A 23,767-nucleotide genomic window follows, 5' to 3' on the forward strand; every position below is an offset into this window, starting at 1 on the left:
CAATGGAACAAGATTACAAGTAATTCACTTGGAGGAGAATGTTATTGGTGCCAAAGTTATTATTGGACAAAATATTGGTGATAAAATATTTATTTCTAGAATGAACTTGACTCCTTCTGAATCAAGCCTGCCTTTTAAGTTTTAGAGAAGACAATTCGTAATATCTTTGTGCTTTGTTATGATAATAAATAAAAGCCAAGGTCAAACACTTAATAAAGTTGGTATATATCTACCATATCCAGTGTTTACACATGGACAATTATATGTTGTTGTTTCCAGATTGAAATCCAAGAAAGGGTTGAAAATATTGATTTTGGATGATAATGGAAATACCAATAATTCAACTACTAATGTGGTTTACAAAGAAATATTTGAAAATGTTTGAAACATATTGTTACAGTCATACATATCCGGTATGAAAATTCTTTAATCCAAAACTATTTTTATTTCTCATATCTTTGTTCTAATATATGAAGATGAACTTAACAATTTCTATATGTTTTTTTTTTAATATCAGGTTTCTTCTTATTTCTGATAGTAATTCGTTCAACGGGACTATAATGGATAACTAAGAAAGGTATAAATTTATAACTTTTTAATAAATTTAATAATTTTAATTGTCTATAATTTTAGTTTGATAAATTTGTTTCTTCTAAATGGTTTTAATAAAAACTTTCATGTTAGGCATCACTATGCAACTTGACATCTCAGCTAGGCTGACCCCTCAAGTAAGAATAATCATTTGCCATCACATGAAAAAAGTATTATTAAAAGAAGAAAAAATAAAGAAAATACAAAAATATGGGGGATCAGACCAAAACTCATGTTAAGAAAAACTATACATAGGTAGACTATACTTATTCATAAAGAATTATAAGACATAGTAGATGGAAGCCTATTATACAAAAAAAAATAATTCTCTATAAATAAATCATAAATTAGTCAACTTATATCCTCTTAACGAAAAATATGAATAACCTTAAATCTAATTTTTCCACAGTAATTAAGACAAGTATTCATCGATTACACAAGTTTTGTATTATAATATTTTACAAATGTGTTCTTACATAATGTTTCCTAAATAAAGTGATTTGACTTCAAATTTGTTTTTGTGTATGTTATGTTTGTTTCATATAACAATACATTGCATATAAACATTATTTGGATATACAATTATTATTAGTTAAAATATTCAAACATTGAATTATGTATTAAAAGAGTAGTTGAATTAAAATAAATTTGTTCAAATTATTGTTTTCTATATGTATTTGTATATGGAAAAAAATATTCATTTCTTTTTAGTCATGATTAATCTGTGGACTATTAACATTGTAAATATATGATAAGTTAAGTTAAATTATTTAATATGCAAAAATATCTAAACTTATACTCAATGTCTAGTATATAATTTTTATATGTAAAAGAAAATATTTTTTAATTGTAATATTAATATTTATATATAAAATGTTGTAAATTTACGTACTAGTATTTTATAAATTTAAAGTTTAAATTATAAAAAGACCAATTTCATCTTATAATAAAAAAACATATTTAATCTAACAAATAACTTTATTGCTGATTTAATAGAAAAAAAACAATACCGTCCTTGAAAACAAAACCAGGGTAAGACTCCTCCTGTTTAACCTTTCCAGTGTTCCAACAGAACACACAGGAACCCATGTAAACAAACCAAGGGGCACACAAATTACAAACTTACCCTTCCCCTCATCTATAAATACTTCTAACTTCCAAAGTACAAGAGAAAGCAACATAAAGATTCAACATGGAGGCAATTCAATCATGGGTTTCAAATCACAAGCTAGGAACACTTGGTAAGATCAATTTAAGATATTGCATTTTTCTTTTAACCAAAAACTTAAGAACAAAACTCATTTCAAGTTTTACTTTAATAATTTATATTTTATTAAATATATTATATATTATGAAGATTTCAACTAATTTTATATTTCTTATGGCATGGTAGGCCATTTTTTCCATAAATTTAATTATAAGGAAATTATAATTAATTGGTGTTTGGTTGTAGGGGGACTGTGGGCCTCTGGGATTGGGGCATCACTTGTGGCTAATTCACGTACAGGGTCTCCAATGAAGCCCAGTCTTAGGCTCATCCATGCCAGGTACATAACATGTCACCCATACATACATATATATACATGCACATTCATCACCTACATAATAGTGTTCCTTTTGTTTTTGTTGCTGTTTGGATTTGTAGATTGCATGCCCAAGCTTTAACCCTGGCAGTGTTGTCTGGTGCCGCTGCTTATAGATACTACGAGATTCGTGCATTCGGCCCAAAACCACAGGCCCACGTTCCTTCTCCCACTGTGGCCCAGCTAGCTGAATGGGAGCTTCTAACTCCTTTCTGAAACTCAATATTATAAATAATAAGAAAAATTCAGTTTTAGATAATATTATCAATTATTAACTTCCTGTAGTTTTTCTGATTAATATAATATTATCATACTCCAGAAAGAAGTGTTTGGTGATTGAATTGTGTAAAGCCCATGTAAAAGAGTTATGAGAAAGACTTTACTTTGCTTTTAATTCATTTTGGATGTATGAAGGGTTGTTTATAAATCAACGCTACCTGTTAAGTGGATTTCTTCCTTCACTTTCCTATTTCTTTTTGACACCTCCATAAATTTTTTAATTCCAAAATTATTCTTTTTGACAGAAAATGCAGAGCTTTTTTTTTAATTATATAATTTCTAAATCTTCTACATTCTAAAATTCGAAATATAGAATTGTATTCCAAAATTCTAGAATTAATAATTTATTTTCAAATTCTAAATTTTAAATACAATTTTTCTTTTTCTGAATTGTAGAGTTTGAAAGGTATTTTTGAAAACTATAGAATTCATAATACAGATGTATTTCAAATTCCAGAGTTTGAAATTTTAAAATCCAAAAAATGAGAAAAATGGGTGTCAATGAAAAAAGCAAAGTTAATATTTCACTTTCTTTTATGAAAATGAAAGAAAAAGCATGGAGGTGTAGGAAGAAATCGCCTACCTCTAATCACTTTGTTTAGGCCCAGCATACCTACCAAATATATGTACATGGACATACCATATCTAATACGTAGTTAGCTTAAAATATAATTAAAAAGTAATGACTCTCATTTTTTTAAAAAAAATAATCACAGTATAGAATATAAAAATTAATATAAGTTACTTAAAAGGTGAATATTTCATTCACCAAACAAATATTTTTTTTAAACACATAATGTTAGATATTGAAATAATGAAATAGTATATAATCTTAAAATTAAAATTGAAAAAATAGACACTAAACTTATGGATGAACTATCATAAGATTATTTTAATTTATAATTAATCTATAAAATAAATAAAAAAAGTTTAAAAGATTGGAATTGCCATACAAATTTTAACTTGAAAGATCCTTGACAAAAAGCGCATAATGATAAGTAAATATCGAGTTAAAGAAATTTCAACATCATTCTTTAAATAGTATATACTTATTTTCTTTGATTCTGATTCTTTTGTGTTTTCAATTATTTTAAATTTGTTTTGTATACTTGTGATGTCTTTTATTCTATATTAACGAGTCGAAAAGATAATTTTTTACGAGTGTAGGTTAGTAGGGATGTGCTTTTAGTTTTTTTAATAAAGTTTTTTAAGAGCAAAATAGGGTTTCCTTATTTTTTCTAATTTTAAAATATTTGCTTAGGAGTATTATAATTATGATAAGAGAAGTTAACTTCATTCAATTATTTTGAAAAGAAATTGACTTATTTTTTAAAAGAAATTGACTATATGAAAATGGAAGTTTGATGACATCAAATCCTAGGATAAACACATGTGGATTTATTTGTTGGTGATTGATCTATGATTGGATTTGTTAGAAGGTTGATTTAAGTATAAATTAATGAGAATACGAGAAAGGAATTAAATTGAGGTTATAAATATTTAGTTTTGGATAAGTTATGTTTCAAGTAGAAATACTTTATTATTTCATAGGTTGAACAATTAATCTTAGTTAAGTTTAAACAAGTACAATTGAAGTAATTGTAAATATTTACAAAATTTGAAGTAATTGTAAATAAATGACTAGAGTGCAAATAGAAACCATGGAATGGTAAGGAATGTATGAAGATCCACATGTCATCTCCTTAATGGAGAAGATTTCCATCAATTAAAAAGGGTCACTTGTCAACCTCTAATTTAAGAGGATTTGCTCCAATGATGAGAGAAAACATATTAGCATCATGCGAATTAAGAAGATTCTCTCAAATTAGAGGAGGACACTTGTCAATCTATGAGTGAAGGGTTTTTAGGTTAAACTTTTCAGAATTTTGGCACCTCTTAGCACTATAAATACAAGTGTTAGCCCTCTTATAAAGGAGTTTAGAATTGATAAAGAAATATTGCCTAAGTTTGTGCACAATTTGTTTTCTTTGTTCACTCTTTGTTATCACTAGTTTTGTGTCTAGCTTATAATTACATAGGAGTTTGCCTCGCCTCTTCTAAGTCTCTATATTCACTAACCAAAGTCATCTTCATTTAGTTTTCTTCATCCATTTAACCCACACAATGCATCCATCAAACCACAACATATAAAAAATTAGAAAGAGCTACATGAATTCAACATAGGATTACATATCATTAAGCAATAATCACACAAAAACCACGATCAACGAAAAATTGGGTTTCATTGAGCCATATTCGCTAATCCGTACACCTTGAGGTCCAAAATTGTAGCTATAACCGTCTCTGAGAAGGAATGCAATGAATTATAGGTGGAATTAAACAAATAGATGTATAGTGTTAACAAATTAAAAGGTGATAAATTATTAAATTTTAAAAGTAATCACATTTGACTTAACAAAAGCAGGGTATATCATATTAAAAAAATCACTGATTTTTATTACAATGTTTGATATTTATATGCATAAAAAATACTTAATTAAAATACAGGGACAAAATGCATAAATTTAAAAGTTATTTACTGAAAATATAATTAGTTATTAATTTAATTTTAATTTTTAAAAATTCTTATTATTTATTAATTATTATATGCTATGTAAATATATATATATATATATATATAATTTTCTTTTAAAAATGTAGCATATTTCAGTTTCTTTCGGACATATTAATTACACATTTAGTTTTATACTGGAATAAATAGTCACTTCCCTAAGAAAAGTAGTCCCACACTGATAGACTTTCAGATTTGGTTTTCTCTTTTAGCCATATAGTCATGATACACTTTTATTCAATAATTGCAAAATTTATTTTATATTATCTTTCATTACTTAAAGATAAATTAAAAAAAGTTATTTTTTTAAGAAAGAGTTGGTTGGTATTAATTTAGATAAAAAATATTTTTCAATTCTTATTTTATATCTTATCTCTTATGTAAATTATTAAAAAAAATCTATTTAATAATGCATTCAAATTAAATTATATGATAATACATTTTCTTATCAATAAAAAAAATTATTCCAACCCCTATTAAAAAGGAATAGGTCCTTACAATCTATAGACTTAGACCTGGTTCTTACAATCTATTGACTTAGACCCAAACAGAACATACCTAAATCTTATATAAAAGAAACTAATAATAGGTTTAGGATTATTAACAAGGTTGTAAAACATGGATTATCACCACATTAACAGAACAATTCTATTAATTAGTTTTGAAAGAAATAAATAATTTTAGATAATGCCATTACTTTGAATACATGAGGATATAGATATAGATGTTTCTAATAATATTTTTTGTGTCAGGATCAGAACTCAATATCACTTTTTTATAGTTATTTTGGTACATAAAACTCATGCAGTATGTTTTTTTAAATGTCATCTATCAATCATTGTTCAAATGTCCCACACGCACAGTGTAGTAGAATATATGTGCCTGTTGAAACGAATAAAGGCCCAATATACAACTTAGTTTAACATGTTCTATGTTTTATATATTGTTTACATGCAAAGACTGTTCTTGACTGAGAAAAAGTCACCATAGCAAACTGTAAAGTTATCTGACTTCAATTTATGATTAATCACACCTAAAATCTGAGTTTGAAAACATTCATACACAAGTCTATTACACGATAACACGTGTCAAGTTCCACTATATCTGCTGTCTGTCTCAGTAGGTTAATTTTTTTAACTCACATGTGCTAGGCTCCTTTAGTATTAGGATTGTGCTCTTAGAAGTTTTACGTATCTCTAGACACTTTACACTTATTCTTATTTTACTTTTAACCTTAATAATAGATTTTTATGAAAACTTGGTACGATTTTATGAAAATCAACCTTATTCTATATAGGTTTTCCTAATTAACTAATTATAATTTTTGGCTCCTCATATATAAGATGGATGAAAACAATGAAAATGCCTTATGCATATATGGGCATATATATCTTAAACATGCTGACTCCATAAACACAAAACTTGCTCAATCATCAACTACTCTTTTTCATTTGACATATATTTTCATTAAAAATTGGAAGCTATAACAATTCCATAAGGAACAATTGCCATTTAGCCAACATGAAAGAAAAAAAAATACAAATTACTGATTTATTCTTGATCGCCACCTTTGCTCCAGTTCTTTATTGCTTGTCCTACAGCTTGTTTGACAGTATGTTCATCAACTGTGTCTCCTTCTTCTTCATTCTACAAAAGTTATTACTTTAATATTTTACCATCATTCTTATACAAGAATATATATGAAAAATTACATATTAGTTACTGAAGATGATGGACAATTAACTTAGGTTAAGATTTAGTCCTTTTACTCAAGTGTCCCAATGAGGAACTTGTTATAAAAGGACAAGACATGTGACATCCAAAAGTATTGATAACAGAAGGGATATAGAGATAAATGAAATGCATGTTGAAAATAAATAAGGAATTTGAATAGTAGTTCTTTGCTATATCTGTGTATATCTTACTTCTCCAACAGCTTGAAATCGAAAAGTGTCTGTACAAGAAACCCTAGCTTCCAGCACAGTGAGTCTCATCTCTTCAAAGACTTCCAATATGGAAACAAGCAGACCTGAACACCCTTTTGCTGAGTAAACATTTATAAGAAATCCCTTTTCTAAGGTTTCTACTGTAACCTGCAGAAATCCATTCACTAAAAATGTCACTCCAATCAATGTTTTTACTGCAAGAAATTTATAAAATAATTATATTTAAATTGTTGAAATATAAAGGCTGCTGTTAACATTTCTTAGTTAGGAAAATACCGTAGGCAAAGGGTCGTGCGCACTTGAAGTTTCTGCAGATGCTATCTCTTGATTCAGTCTTTCTACCTTTTGCTTTAATTTCTCAATGTACTTTGATGCATCGATGATGATCGAGCTTTTGTTTAGCTGCCATGCATATACAACCATATTAGATAATACTATTTCAATAAACTGCATATAATTGATGGAAACAACTGTGCAATATATGAATTAGTTTACAAGATAAATATATAGTATTAAATTAAGAGAGCTATCAATCACTATTTTCAATATTATATACAATAATTAATTAATAACTATCTTAATTATTTTTTCCACCCAGAAACACAGAAAGATAATCGAAGATACAGAAAGAATGAATATGGATTTGGTCAAAGGAAATTGTAGCTTTGTAAGATTTGATTAATAAGAACAATAACATAAAGAAGACCTGTTTCCTTTAACAAAAATGAAATCAAATTGGAAGAGAAAGAGCAGAGGGAAGTTTATAAGGGTATAACAATTCTACTGTCTAACTGAACATTCTTTAGGGAATTGGCTGAAATCCAATGGAAAGGAAGAAATCAGAGGAGATAATGCAGGGAATTACAGCATGAGAGTTAGTAAGAGATCGAAGATGTTGCAGCTGCTCATGCAGTGCTGCTCTCTTTTGCTCTTTGGAAACCATTTTGCGTGTTCTCTTTTTCTCTCTCTGGGCTTATGATCCTTCTGGCTTTTTCACTCTGCTTCTTTTCTTTTGCTATCAACTCTGCAGAGTTCTGTGGTCATTTAAAAGAAGGGATGAGCTCTCAAATCCATATGATCTCATGTGTTTTCTCCCCACATGACTCACTCAGTTTATTCATAAAGAAATACTACATATTTTTTCTTGAACTTACAAAACTACCCTTCTGTTATATTTTGGCCTCTTTCCACATTTTGTTCTATTTTGAAATTCTCTTCTTTCTCCTTCCCGAATATTAAGGATGTGGCAGCTAGAAGATTATAAGTTTCGTTAATATATAATACATATCTAATACTTGTTCTTGATCATTCAGTTAGTTAATCTTTGGTTTCAAAAAATAATACTTTTCTGTCAACTTCTGAAAGTTAAATCTTAAAAAGTTGATTATTACATAATGTGTGGTTAAGTATGTGTGAACCACTTATCAAAGTAAAGTTATATGCGAACATCTAAATTAGTTTGGTTTAGAGTAGGTAATTGTAATTAAGTTGTATACATGGTGGTGTATGGCAGAAAAATAGAAGAAAGTTATGATTATGATTAGAGTTTTAAAGTAATAAGGGTATGAAGAGGAAGAAGGGTATGCAAGGAAAAGGGAATATGTTTGATAAGTTTAGAGTTGGAAGAGAATGGGAGAAGGGGAATCATGAACTCGTGATAGTGAAAATAGGCCATCGAAAGAAGTGAAGGAGAAGCAACAAAAGGATGTTTAGTTGTGATTTTGGAATGGCTCCAAACACTCCTCACGGGGGCTTTTTAGCCTCTCCTCCACTCTCCATCCTTTCTCACACCTCCAATCAAACTTTTGTCTTCTTTCTTCTTCTCTCTCCACACGTGCCATCATACTCTTCTTATCACATATCACACACACCATTTTCATTTTCCCATTCCCGCTTCAAACTCAAATTAAAATGCCATCATTTCTATGCTTTTCTTTCCTTCATCTTACCCCTAACATCTACACTTATACACATGCACTTCCAATAACACAGATAATTATCATGCATAATTATCTCTTGTTTCGTTTCCATATGTATCCAAAACTACACATAAACTTGGCATGGATGTTCACATGATGATATATGGATTTCTGTATGTAACTCAAACTGTGGTATTCATATCACGGATACTGAAATTACTGCATCCACTTTTTCCTAGTTGCAATTATTAGCTTGTCCAACTAAGAAACGCTCAGCAGATCATAATATTATATTATTCATTTCTTTACTTCATCGAAAAATGCATCTTTCATTTCTTCATTTTGTAAACATATAATAACATCTCAGTTCAAGTCTTGTAATTTGAACACCTACTAGTCAAGTTTTATTTCATAAGTGAGAAAAATTAAAGAGTATGAATGGTATTTTAAAGAACAAGTTTTTATTGGATGTGAATAGTTTTCGTGCTTGGTTTAATTTATCTGTAGTGTTTAATTACCCTTGGATTTAGTTCTCACTTTATTCAGTATGGGAGTTTGATTAGAACGAAGAATTTGAAGAAAATTTGGATGGTGCCTTAATTTGCAGGATCTTTTGTTAATTTGATTAATGCTTTATAAAAAAAATTGATTACACGTAATGAAATTTCTTTTAGGCTGGGAATGGTTGACATTAATATGAGGGATTGAGAATCTTTATTAAATTTGTGTTTATTATTTGTCTTAAATTATTTCCAAAGAAGGTGCATCTGTTGTGAGATTGGTTCTTTCACCCTTTGTCATATATGGGAAGCTTATTTAAGTACTATAGAATGTGAATAATTTTTGGTTTCTATTGAAATATTTTATTTTACTTCTTTCAATAAATTTTCTTTTCTAATATAAATAAATTAACACACTAATTTGAAAAATATGTATAAGTTAACTTTTACATAGACCAAAGATTCACTCATGGTTTTGGTCACAAGGTAGAACACTTTTATTCTTGATTGGGGCATAAAAATTGCTTGTGTTTTTTTTATTTTTGCGAAGGCTTTTTCTTATATGGTTGAAGTAACAAATACTCTCTCTATAAATAAACTCATTATACGAATAAAAAAACATAGATAAACATAAACCCATGAGCATGTTCTTGAATTAATTAATCAGATCTGGTAATGTAATAATTGTGAAATGTATTTGTGAAAAAATAATATTTGTGAGTCACATGCTACTTTGCTATCTGGCTGTGCCAAGTCAAGCTGTTATTTGACAATAATTCAAGTAGACAGAAAGACATTGCTAGAAGAAGAAAATTCAGAATTGATTCATATGGGATTAGTCTCACATAAGAAAGGTAAGAGACATCGAAGCAAAAGAAAAAGATTTACACCAAAAAATTAGCATGTTGTTTCCCCCATAACCTAGAAACACGTTTAACTGCATAATTGTAAGAAGTGATTATATATATGAATGAATGAATGAATGAATATGAGTGTGTATTTGGATCCGCATTGCAGTATTGTCACGATTCCACAAGGACAAATCACGTACCCACCTCTATTCACATGCGTGCCCATTAATCATCACAACAAAACAATATCCTCCATACACATATCCTGCTCCTACCTTGTCTCTTGCCTTCCATAAAAGCATTTCTTCCTCTGAACTCTCCTACACTCTTTTAGATTCCATTAGTGCTCAGCTACTCTTCCCCTGTGACCCCCAATTCTCCCTCCACCACAATATATTGCTTTCTTTCTTGGACCCTTATATGGACCATGCTCCTTCCACATCCTATTATTGCATTTATAATTCATATTTCCATCTCTCTCTCTATTTCGATTCCTTCTCTTTCATTAATCTAATATACCCTTTTCTTTATTACTTAGTCTTTCTTTAATACAAACTCATCATCGCTTTAAATTAATACAACCAGACACTGTTCTACTGCTATACAAACTTCATATCCTATTCATAGTTCAAATATGTTAGTACTATAAACTCACAATGTATCTATAGTTTGATTACTGTTACAAAGTAATTTTAACCCTTACATAACATTTTCATCTGCTAACAACACTTTTATGATAAACCTCAACTTAAAGATGTAAAATAGCAAGATCATCATCACGAGGGTAGTTTTCTATCACGGAAATTATTATAGTTTTTCAATTTTTTAAATGTCACTAACATCCCTAATCTACTTAGGAATTAATTCCATTTTTACTATACATAAGGTTTTTTTTCACATAGGAGTCGGATAAAAAAAACATGTCTACATAAATAGTCTCCAAAAATTACATGATTAATCATGCTTAACAAGAAAATTTTTATAAAAAAAAATTAAAAGATAGGTTATCTAATTATTTTCCCTTTATCCATGGAGTGTCTAAATTTCCTATAAAGGAAGACACCAAATAATCAATTATTTCATCTAAAAATGGAAAACTTATGATTTTAAGGAATTTATAATGAGTACAGGTAATAATTTGAAGAGGGTTATTTTTATCACTTATATATTTATTTTTAATAAATAATGTATATTTAACGGTTGGATTAAAATAAAATAATTGATCAAAACAAAAAGTAGATCTTTTATGGGTGCTTTTATGTTTCCTCATTAATTATTATTAAAATGATATTGTATTTTTTTTTACATAAACCAGAGCATATAATAAAAGAATTACTTTAATAAAATAAATTATCATTATTTAGAAAAAAAATCATATTGTCATTGAAAGTCTTTATGATGAATTAATGAATGAATAATATTTATTATGCATGCATAATCAAAATATAAAATGCATTATGTTTAGAGATTAACTGAAGGAGTTCATATAGCAAACATATGGTAGTCAATTTGAAGGAGTACATAAAAACATATGGTAACAAAAGGTTATGGTAGTCAATTCCAAACATTAAAGTTGAAGTTAAAAACAAAGATAAATATGTACTGACTGGCACATCATTGAAAAATTGACAATAAAGAACAAGATTTGGTTGGATGTGGGATCAAGACTAGCTATGTCATTATCATCTATTTGATTTAAATGTATCTTAAATATGTGCCACAAAATACAAAATTATACAGCCAACTTTTGTCTTCATAAACAGTGCCCTGTTATATATAATTAACTTTATTCCACCAAACTTTTATCTTTTGTAGAAAAAAAAAATTCTCATCTAGCTGATTTTAAACATGATATCGTTTCTAAAATATCTTTTATTTTATGCACGTTCTAAGATTCTCGATTTAAGTTCTAACGGAGATGGTTTGAAATAATAACATTTTTAATCAAAATCAATATAACTAAAAGATATTCCTTTTTATCTCGTTGTAGAAAAAAACTATTAAAAGAGAAAAAAAAAAGAACACAAAAGAAACATGTTGTAATACTCTTTGTTTACATACAAAAGAAGATTATATATATATATATATATATAAATACAGAAAAGTAATAATTAATGAGTGAAGGTCTTGTTTATCTAGATCAAAATGAAAAACAAAATATGAGTGAAATAATTAGAGAATAAAGTCTACAAATCTAAAAATAGAATTGGAAATAAATCATCTAGAAAAATAAGAAGAAACAAAATTTGCGACTGTACCGGTCGGTACTGGACAAGCTAATATTGGCCTTAGTGACTGACCGATCGTGTCAAAACATACTTCAAAACACTTAATAAATGACAACAACGACACTTACGAGAGTTCTTTATGAGTCATATTCATGTCTCGGATTATGTGGATAACATCTCTGAGAAATTAGCAAAATATTGATTAACTGAAAGATATTAATTAAAGATACCTTCAAATATACCAACATACCCATATACCAATATACCTCCCTATAAATCAGGGATCACGTTGTGAACAATTGATATTCATCCTATCACAACAAGGGTATATGACTGAACATTATAAATAAACTCTTTACAGAAGTGTAAGGTACACTTTAATTAGTTTTATAAATATACACTTTTTACGTAGAGTACTTACTTGATCATCAGAGTACCTTTTTCAGGTCAACCCCGATCGAGCGCTAGCAATCAAAGGAGGAGACTTGAAGAAAGGAACGAGGAGGCAACCAAAACGTCAACAATTGTACAACAAATCCTAGGTATTATCTACAAGTTGCCTTACATGGTTTGGTCTTTTTGAGTTCTATTTTTTGTTTTGAAAATTGTTTTTGAACGTATTTTGATAATTCAATTTTGATTTTTAATTGGAATTCTTGTTTAGTTTGCATTATTCTAAACAATCTCTTGGACACATGATTCAATAGGTAAAAAACTAAAAACTTTATGAGTAGACACGTAGAGACGAGTAAGGTACGTACTGAATGTATTAGTGGACATATGTTTCATTAATCTTTCATTGATTTGGCTGACACATGTTTAGTCAATTCAATCCTATTTAGAGATTGAATGATTTATATATATATATATATATATATATATATATATATATATATATATATAAACTGATGAAGAACTCATTGTTGATTGAACTTGACACTCAACTCGTTCTTAAGTATTTTCTATCATATACTTTATTTTTTTGCACAACAATCTCAACCTTCCTTTAACTTTAATGTCATTTTCAACTTTTAATTGCTTGTAAATAAGATGACAACACTGTTTGACTGGATTAGAAACATGATTCATTGGGAGATGAATTGAGATCAAATGACCCTATCTATTCGATCTTCCTTTTTATGTGAAACGGTTTATACTGAAACTATTTTTAATTTGACTGTGGAACAATAACGATCAATGCACACTGTTTTTCTTGATTAGGATTACATCCACTCTCTCTACCTTGACTCTTCCACTTGGTTCCTCTTCCTTGTGGCTTCCAATTATTTTATCCTTCTGCAACATTCACCAAAGTTTTAATCTCTGCTTGTAAGTTGTCTTTCTTGTTTGAGAACCATGGAAAACACATGATTAATACTGTGTAGCGGATCCATTAGGAAAATTTGTGTCTTGATGGTACTGTAAATCTCATAAAAAATCCTTTAAGAAATACATCATGTGCTCTAAATCTATATTTTGCAAAAAAAAATTGGATGGAGCACAATTCCATGTTGCAATGCAAACAAAATCTGATATAGGTCTTAGTGACTTAAGTTCTTCCCAAAGGATCATAAGATGAGTATATAACTTAATTACATTAATTTATATTTATTTAATAGAGTGAATTTCTTGAAGTAAATCTAAAATGATCACCTTTGGAAAATCTTTCTTTTGAATCTTTCCAAATATTCTTAGTAATTCCAATGTAGATGGTGCTTTGACAAATTTGAGTGGACAATGTGCAAATGACCCGAGAAAAAACCATGACATTACATCTCTCCTAGACTTTAATATAGGATCATTGCGGTCAAAATTTTTTATGCTTCCATCAATGAATTTGTTTATTCTTGAATTGAATGACATGTCTCATGCTTCTACTCCAAGAGTGATAGTTGGTTCCATTAAGTTGAGGAAGGACAAGAACCATTTCAAATTCTCCTCGTGATGCATGTAATATGGACTAGAAGGGTTTAAAAGATTATCCATGGGTGATTGCATCTTTGTAGTTGAGGATTCAATGATGAAATAAGATTAAGAGAGAAAATACAAGATAGGCAGTGCAAATAGACATGATTTAACTAGGCTTTGATACCATATTATTTTAAATAAAAGCTTTCATGTTAGGCATCACTATACAACTTAAGATCTCAGCTAGGTTGACACCTCAAGTAACAACAATCATTTGCCATCACATGAAAAAAATATTATTAAAAAAAAAAAATACAAAAATACGGGGGGACTAGACCAAAACTCATATGTTAACTAAAACGATACATAGGTAAACTATACCTATTCATAAAGAATTCTAAGAACAGACAAGATGGAAACCTATTATACCAATGCAAAGATTCTTTATGAATAAATCCTAAATTAGCCAACTTATCAGCACACACATTCCCTTCACGAAAAATATGAGTAACCATAAACCTAATTTTCCCACAATAATTAAGACAAACATTCTCGATTACGAAGCATCCAAGGAACATTTTTCCTACCAGTAAATGCAACACAAACCAAAGCAGAATCACATTCCAGCCAGACATTAGTAAACCCCATCTTTTGAGCTTCCTCCATAGCATGTATAACCCCATAAAACTCAGCAACCAGAGCAGTCTGAACTTCAAGAAACGCAGAAAAAACTCCAATAAATTTCCCCATACTCCCATGAAAAATACCTCCACAAGTAGCAAGACCAGAATATCCCCTAACAGCCCCATCAATGTTAATTTTAACCTAGCCTGGTGAAGGAAACTCCCATTTAACATGAAGAGGACGTAGAACTTTACTAGTACGAGTGTTAATACCATATTAACTGTGAGAAGAGTGACAACATTTGGAACTGAATATGGTTGCGATCATATAACAAGATACTTCCTTATCAATGAATCCATGTTCCTCTCTACCTGTTATAGTTTGGTTTCCTCTACATATGTTTGTATAATTTATTTTAGGATGAGAAAGGGTTAAGTAGGGGAGAACAAACTTATGTATTAATCACCCTAAAATTGGATATTATTTTTGTACACAGGTGGAGGCACCCATTTATGCTTTTATTTATTTCATTCTTTTTTATTGATAAAAAAAAACAATATTGAATATGTATATTTTTCTTCATGGTAGGTGATAAGTGCCAAATTTCAGTAATATTTCATATTAAAATATAGACACTTATGAGTATTAATGGAATAAATAAGTATAAAATAATCCCTAATTTATGAAATTATACCTTTTTACATATTTTATGATTTTAATTTAAATAAGAATGCTTTATTTCCAAATTTGTGTTAATTTCAGTTTTTAGGGAAGAATGGAGATAATTGGGCAAAAGAAAAATATACAAAGTTAAAAAAGAGAAAGTTGGAATGCATCAACACTCACCAAAGCTGCCCAAACTCAGAAAAAGTCAAGATGCCGTCAATGGATCTCGATTACGCGAGTTCAATCTCGCTTGAGCGAGATAGTGCCAGGAACGTTAGGCTTTTTTACGTTTTACTAGCCTAAGTGAGAAGTCATTTAAGCCCAAGCAAATTAGGTTAAATAAGAGGTTTGAGGCACAATGCTAGGTGTGCAAGATTGAGTGGAAAACATCATTGAGTGACTTGTAATCCAATTGGAAAATATGAGGTGTGAGAAACATTAGAGGAGGCAGTCGTCAAGGAGAAACATTATGAATTTTCTTTTCATGGTTTCCTTGCGTGTAATAGTCACCATGAGTGACTAATTCTATCATTTGAGATTGAGAACAATTTATTCAAACTCTTATGTATTGAGGTGATATTTGAACATAATATTTTGTTCTTGATTGATTATTGATATTATTGTTTTGCTCCAAAGTTAGAGACAAAAAATAATTAATCACTATATTGACTAAATTAGATACTATTTTAGAGACAAAAAAGTTATTAGTATCTAAAGTGAATTTTATTATTAATAAAAATTTATAAAATGATTTCTACATCAGTATCTAAATTAGCTACCAAGGTTTTAACTACTAATATTTTATATTCTAAATTAGTCTCTAAAAGATTAAGAGAGACTAATTCAGAAAATAAAGTATTAGTAGCTAAAACCTTGATACTTAATGGTTACATACCAATTTAGAAACTATATTATAAATTTTTATTAATAATAAAAACTACTTTAGATACCAATAATTTTTTAGTTTATAAAATGGTCTCTAATTTAGTCAAACAATAACTAGTTATTTTGGTCTCTAAAATTCATTTTTATTTAATGATTTTTTTGAGTAACAAATTTTAAGTTTCAGATTCTATAATCTGGGAAGTCTCTGAATTCTATATTCCGAAATTAAAGAAAAAACATTTAATAAAAAATGTTAAAGAGTAATTTGAGTATTTCATGGATGTGATAACATCTTCACGAATTTCGATAATGGTTTTTTAATATTTAATAGTAATTTTTTTTTTTTTTGAAATGCATAGGTTGTTTAGGTTTCAATACTCATCAAATAATCAATGTCATAGTAAGATCTTAGTCTTTTTTATAATAAAATTTAAATATAGTATTATATATATATATATATTATTTTTTCAAATTAGAATAGTAATAATGTATATATTTAATGAAATATTTTATTAGTCAATTTATTAGTAAAATTCAAATTCAAATTCAAATTTGATTAAAAATCAAAATATCAATATAATATTTTCTACCCATATTTTATTACGCTTGTGTGTCGTGAGAATAACAATGTGAGACAATTTACCTAATTCATCTAAATAAGAAAAAAATCAACTTAATAAAGAAAAAACAAATTTATTCAAAAAAGTATTTAAAAAATTATTTCTCATTAATTTTTAAAAATATTTCTTATGCAAATTTTTTGGGTCAGCCCGCATTCAAGGTAGGTCAATAAAATCAATCCGACGGACGAGCCTATGCGAGATGGACGACCCACATTGTCATCCCTAGATATATTATATATTTTGATTACTTTGTATCTATAACACCCTCTTATATCTCCACAAAATTCTAAAATATAAAAAAATTATTAAGGGTTAGATGACCTTTGAAGTGATCCATATTTATTTATTATTTATTGCTGATAAATAAAATGTTGAGGAATACCAATTATGCTTATAGTAGGCAACTTCAGTTGTCGTCATCGTTCTTGTCCCAATTGCTGTATTTTTTTTGCTGCACAGTGTTTAGTCATGTTGAATGTTATGAGCTCTAATGCTCTGTCATTGGAATGTGTTTAGTAGTAGTTGGTACAAACTATCTTTTTTTTAATAGTGTTGAAGCATTTCTAAACGCTCCTATTAATTCATTCATTTTTTTTTATAAAAAAGGTTATTATCATTTCAACCAAAATCATATTAAGCAGCTTTGTTTCATAAGCCAAAAATGATGTTATTAGAAGTTCTCATTTGTAAGTTTTGGAATTTTAAACCTAATTTAATGAGATGGAATATCACTCATGGAATCTTACTGAATTTGCAGTCTTTTTTAAGAATGAAAGGAAGAAGATGGTGATATAGTTGGTTGTGTTATAGGTGATCGATGGTGGTAGGTCTTAGTTCATAAATAAGTATTGTTAATAGTGTAACCTAAGTCCTTCATAGCTGGAATGTCCTTGGAGGTTTGGAAGAGTTGTTAGTTGCAATAAAGTTGGAGACTGAGAAGATTCTGTTTTGGATTTTGAATGTTTTTACTTGCGCATGTTCCATGATCCATGAGTATGATATGTACGGTACAGTTCTTTTTTGTATGATTGGAGTCATGCATCTATATATATATATATATATATATATACTATGGTGGATGATTGCTATATCATGCTGCTTAATCTCATATGCTATTATTTTCCAAATGATTTTAATTTAGTAAATGATATGATGAGTGATAGATATGAATAATATTATATGTATTGATGATCTGTACGCGTTTTTGTGTCCATTAGCATAATATAATATCACGTGACCAAATGTGAGCAGAATGAAACCAGAAACAGAAACGTTTTTTAGGGTCCAATTATGCAGAGAATTCTTTTGCTCATTTCAGAAAAGTTTCTCGTGACATTCCAAATTATTTTTGAATCAATCTCTAATGTTTGTCTCCATATACGAAAGTGAAACCCTTAGCAGATTCACACATTTCACAGAGCCCCCATTTTATCTAACTGTTATTTATCTAAAAACACATTAGTAATAAAACTTTTATTAGCTTCTACATGATGTTTGGACGTACCATAATAATGTTTATAAGTTTAATTATGAGTAAGCTGTTTTACTTTGTTCAGTTTTCTTATCCCAAACTAAATGGTGTTGGTTTTTGTAATATCGTACATTAGTGTGGTATGTCACGTGAGTTGCACTTTGGAAAAGTACATTCACATGCCAATGTGTGACAATGGAAACAAAATTTATTAAAAGTATAAAGTTGAGTGACAAGGGCTTTTGTTGTTGATGAACAGGCAAGAGAATCGTGTAGCATTGGCCACAATGCAAGAATCTATCAAGATAATATAAACAAAAAGGCCAAACATTTCATTGTATATATACGCATATATGTCTACAAACATGAGTGAAGGTATATATATACACTGTTTACAGTTTTGGGTAATCACACTATAGTTTAGGTTTTGGTTACAATTCAACCCTGTTCAACCTTTTCAAATTCAGTGATCTATGATTTGCTTATGGTATATTTTAGTTTATATTTTTAAGTCTATTTCCATATAAAAGAATATGTTTGTTACAATGAATGAGACTTGTAGGGACGTAATAGCTGATAAAAAGAAGAAGAAAGGGACATAATAAATTTATTCTCTAACAAATAATAGACTTAAAATATTTAACAATATATTCATTATTGACCATGTAATATATCTATATATATTTTCATTGTATCCTCTATTGGTTGTATAATTATATTTGTTGTTGTCTGAATTTTGGTATCTGAAAAAGTTTTGTGGATCTGGAAGTATTTTGGATGAAGGTTTATTATAATAATGATGTGTTTAATGGATTTTTTTATCGATAAAAATAAATAAATAAATATTAGAGAATTTGAAAGATGTTCTAATTCGTATATAAAATATTAGCAAATCCAAATGAATCTTAAAAAAAATCATAAAAAAATCTAACATCCCTCTAAAATCCCTACAAGATATACATCTGAACATATATATAGATTTAAGATATGTTCAACATACCATTCAATATACAAGGAAAATATCAGCACTGCATCCTAAAGATGGAGTCAAATAATCCTTGTTTTGCTTTTTTTTATATAGGATTTAGTCTTCTATATCTATTTCATTTAATTCAAAAAAAAATGTTGAGAAAAAAATATTCATTATTGACATAGTAAAATGTATCAATAAAATAACGTTTTGATGAAATATAATATATATATATATATAACTTGGAGTATATAAGATGAGATTAATAAACCTATCGAACTTTGGATTATGTCGATCAAAATATTGGAATTAAATTTTGAGATGCCTGACATTAGTATTGTTCTCTAACATGATCCATATAAAAAAATTAGTAATGTTAATGTTATGTAGGTATGAAGAACAACACGTGCAAACAAATCTTATATATAATTTCCAAAAATTGAGGACTTTCAAATTTTAAAAAATTATACATTTGAAATTTTTATTTTATTTTATTTTAAACACTAGAAACATAAGGATCTCCAATTTTGTGTAATTAAAACATCACCCTATTATTTCTAGTATTATAATTATAAGTAACTCTTTTGCACACAAAAAGTATATATTTTAAGAATCTATCTACTAAATAGTATTGTCCTCAATTTAGTACTTGCTTTTATTTAGATAGGTTATCCATTACATGGATTGGACCTTGAGTTCAGTCTGAAGTACTTTCCATATTTTCACTCTTGTAAATAATGTGTACTACCAAAGATAAACACACCTACATTTAAAAAAAAATAAATTAAATAGTTTATGTTTGACTTTGTAATATAAAAAAAATCAGTATTTAAATTTCTGTAAAACTATCAATGATTAGTTACAAATAGTGTTAAAAGTAAAATAAAATATAACACAAAGCTTTATTCAATATGTTTTTAATTTCTATAAAATTAAAGTTTTTGATTTCCATAAAAACTTTCTTTTGTTTTTATATATCAAGTTGTTTTATTTTTATAATGTCACACTCATTAAATATTTATGTTTAACACAATGTTAAATTATTTCCAAGTAGTACATTAGAGTTATATAATATATGGTCAACATATAATATTTTTAAAATAAATGTTATTTTATATCTTAAAAAATTATAATTTCAAATTTTTAGAGAGACTAAAATATAAAGAATTTAAAACAATAATTTATTTTATTGAATCAAAAACCTATTAATCGATTTAAACTTACTGAGAAACAAAGGGACTGAACAGGATATTATCTAATTTAATTTAGTTGACAACTTTTAAAATGTGTGTCGAAACTATTGAATTGTTGGGAGCAGTGAATCGAAGAAATCTGTTTTCACGCATCTCTATTATTGTGTTTGCATTTTAGTTTTCTCCCGATTCCAAAGCCAATAAGCGAAAATAGGGTTTTAATCAAAAGAAGAATAAAAAGGTGATTGTAGGGTTTGTAAGCATATAGTTTATAGGTAGCTAGACACACCCCCACATATCCTATTCTCTTGTCACTGTGTTCCATTCGGGACACAACAATTTCTCAATTAGATCAAATCTATTATTTCAAGAGTTTTTCCTTATCAGGAAAAAAAATAAAATAAATGTGATCCATTTAAAGATGGATTCAACTCTCATACAGAACAAAAAGAAACATAAAACTTAAAAATAACCTCAACTCGTTAAAAAGGACTTAAATTTCAAATATCAACCCCGTCGTCCTATCAGTAACTTTTAATTGAATACATACATACCAGATATACCACTAAGAGAATGAGAAACTCGTTGATGGTACCTTTGACAAGATCCAAGACCAAACATTAATCTGTGCTAAGGAAAAGAATAGTCCATCTCTCATCCGTTGAATAAATTTTTATTTCTATGTCTCGAAATCTCACTTCCCAACGCAATTCAAACATTACCAAAAAATAAGATTAATTGAAGTGGTCGCATTATGAATTTTAAACTGCTTGAAATGTGATCTAGGAGAGAGAAAAATTACCGAACTCACTTCTTACCAAACGTAACTAACCAAGCGACTCTGCATCTGAAGAACAACAGATGACTTGTGACTCCTCTGACACCCTGCACAAATAACAAAGATTGCTCTCAACTTGAACCTCTAGTCTCTTTCAAGAGTTAAGAGCAAGTTGAAATTTTACTTTTTTTTTATTATTTGGGAAAGGAATGAATAAATATAAAATATTTTGAAGATGTTCGAAATTTATTAAAAAAAATTATAATTCCAAAATAATTCTTAGAAAAATAAACATCCAACCAAAATGAACTATCACCTACCAACGATCAACAACTCCTTAATTGGTGTGAGTTGAAGTTTTATATTAAATACAAATGGATAAAAATAGTATTACATAAAAAGAAAAGATCTAAAATCTATTATTTCAAAAAAAAAATGAGTTAAAATATCCTCATATTTTCTCTTAGTACATACTCACTCACACTCTCTCTCTCTCTCTCTCTCTCTCTCTATATATATATATATATATATATATATATATATATATATATATATTAAATCACAACCTTCCTTTCTTTTTTATCTCTAAATTCTAATACATATATAATTTCACATTGATGTTATAATTAAGGCCAGTCAAAAGCTTTTCCTTATTTCCAACTTACTGCACTAACTTTTGGATATATAATTAAATTTGGTCGCTTCTCCAATAACATAGGAAAAAGCTACCTTTTAAGTATTGTCCTTTAAATTCCTTTGTTTAATCATAGATTGAGGTTAGATAAATGAGTTGAATTGAAATTAAATATTATAAATTTGACAGAAGAACTAAAGCCATAAAAATAGGTTGGATTAAGTTCACGGACTTGAATTGGAATGGGTTACAAAACATTATTTATTTCAATTATATATATATGAAATCTAGTTTGTACACTGAACCCCACTCACCACTCACTCATGTTGCCCCAATATAAAAAATAAGAAAAACTTTTATAAGTGAAAATGGTGAAGCAATGAAAAAAATTAACACATAAAAGAAAAATAAAATTCTCATGTTGTTAGTCAATGAATAACTCTCACCTTTTAAAATTAACAAATTTAAATAAAAAATGATCAAGTCGAATTCATGTTGATTTTATTGAATAGATTTGGTATAAATCTAGTTTTTAAAAATTCAATTCAAACTAACAAGTAGATCTAAATAATAATTTTAAAACATCAATCTGATCTGGTTCTTTTTATCAGCAAAGGTTGGTGTACATCAACATCCATTGCAAAAGAATAATAAAAAGTAATAATTAACTTCACGTTATTTACTTTTTTGTAATATGACAGATAATCTATTTGAAGTGTAAGGGTACGTCTGAGATGTGGACATGTAGAAAGAATGTGATCTGAATTGCAAAGGAAAATGGTCTGATAAAAATATTAAGAATAAAATAGAGGAAAAGACATGAATGATGAAGCAAGGCATAGAGTGTTCACAGGTTGTTGTTGAGAAGGCTGCAAAAGCCATCAGAGGAAACAATGAAAAGGCTCAAAATGGCAGAGAGCGAGAAACAGTTGTGCATGGTTATGTTATGATCAGGTCTTTTCTAAGAGAGACATATCTCAGCAGGTTTATTATTATTTTTTTCATTTTCAACAGTTTGTGTGTATTTGTTAATTTAGAAATTATGGCATTTCACATTTATCTATCTGTGATTTGGCAGTGATTGATGCAGTCAGGAACAAGGTTCATTTCATGTATCCAACAACACTCACAAACAACATTTGAACAAAAGGGTACAAAAATTGATAACGACATCACTCCAAATTTGAAAACCACCACTCTAGGGAGTGTCAGATCACACTGTGAGCCTCACCAGATTCACTACCTATACTACGTGCTAGCTATACTATGTACTATATACTATATCCTATACTATAGTAATAATACACACCAGCATTACCAATACAATATATTATATCAATAATATCTGGTGGGTCACCCAAGGATATTTCAAAAATACAGTTTAACCTATATTCTTTTAAACAAGGTATATATATGATTAATTTGGTCCTTTGTATTAAAACTTAATATAGTTTTCACATGCATGAGGATAATATAAATGTAAAATTAAAGTTAGTTCTTTTCATTTTAATTAATTGACTCATAACGTGTGCATTATGATAACATG

At 28.3% G+C, this 23,767-nt stretch overlaps 2 protein-coding genes across 2 annotated transcripts; one reads left to right on the forward strand and one right to left on the reverse strand.

The window, feature by feature from the left end:
- The first annotated feature begins 1,750 nt into the window (after nucleotides 1-1,750).
- LOC137825682 (uncharacterized) lies at nucleotides 1,751-2,623 on the forward strand. Its single transcript, XM_068631416.2, has 3 exons — nucleotides 1,751-1,832; nucleotides 2,045-2,138; nucleotides 2,237-2,623. Exons 1-3 carry the CDS (start codon nucleotides 1,784-1,786, stop codon nucleotides 2,388-2,390), a joined length of 297 nt encoding a protein of 98 aa, XP_068487517.1. The 5' UTR covers nucleotides 1,751-1,783; the 3' UTR covers nucleotides 2,391-2,623.
- A 3,824-nt stretch (nucleotides 2,624-6,447) lies between these two features.
- On the reverse strand, nucleotides 6,448-8,699 carry LOC137826850 (uncharacterized). Its single transcript, XM_068632998.1, has 4 exons — nucleotides 7,837-8,699; nucleotides 7,248-7,373; nucleotides 6,951-7,118; nucleotides 6,448-6,672 (listed from the first exon to the last, which is right to left on the reverse strand). The coding sequence occupies exons 1-4, from the start codon at nucleotides 7,912-7,914 to the stop codon at nucleotides 6,577-6,579; spliced, it is 468 nt and encodes a 155-aa protein (XP_068489099.1). The 5' UTR covers nucleotides 7,915-8,699; the 3' UTR covers nucleotides 6,448-6,576.
- Nucleotides 8,700-23,767: the final 15,068 nt, after the last annotated feature.

Source organism: Phaseolus vulgaris, chromosome 8, assembly GCF_051622355.1.
Source record: "Phaseolus vulgaris cultivar YP4 chromosome 8, ASM5162235v1, whole genome shotgun sequence".
NCBI lineage: Eukaryota > Viridiplantae > Streptophyta > Magnoliopsida > Fabales > Fabaceae > Phaseolus > Phaseolus vulgaris.

Coding starts and splice junctions, on each gene's coding strand:
- LOC137826850 (XM_068632998.1), bottom strand. CDS start 7,914: ATGGTTTCCAAAGAGCAAAAGAGAGCAGCACTGCATGAGCAGCTGCAA. Junction 7,374..7,836: donor CTCTTACTAACTCTCATGCT/GTAATTCCCTGC, acceptor TATGCATGGCAG/CTAAACAAAAGCTCGATCAT. Junction 7,119..7,247: donor CGCACGACCCTTTGCCTACG/GTATTTTCCTAA, acceptor GGATTTCTGCAG/GTTACAGTAGAAACCTTAGA.
- LOC137825682 (XM_068631416.2), top strand. CDS start 1,784: ATGGAGGCAATTCAATCATGGGTTTCAAATCACAAGCTAGGAACACTT. Junction 1,833..2,044: donor TCACAAGCTAGGAACACTTG/GTAAGATCAATT, acceptor GTTTGGTTGTAG/GGGGACTGTGGGCCTCTGGG. Junction 2,139..2,236: donor CTTAGGCTCATCCATGCCAG/GTACATAACATG, acceptor TTGGATTTGTAG/ATTGCATGCCCAAGCTTTAA.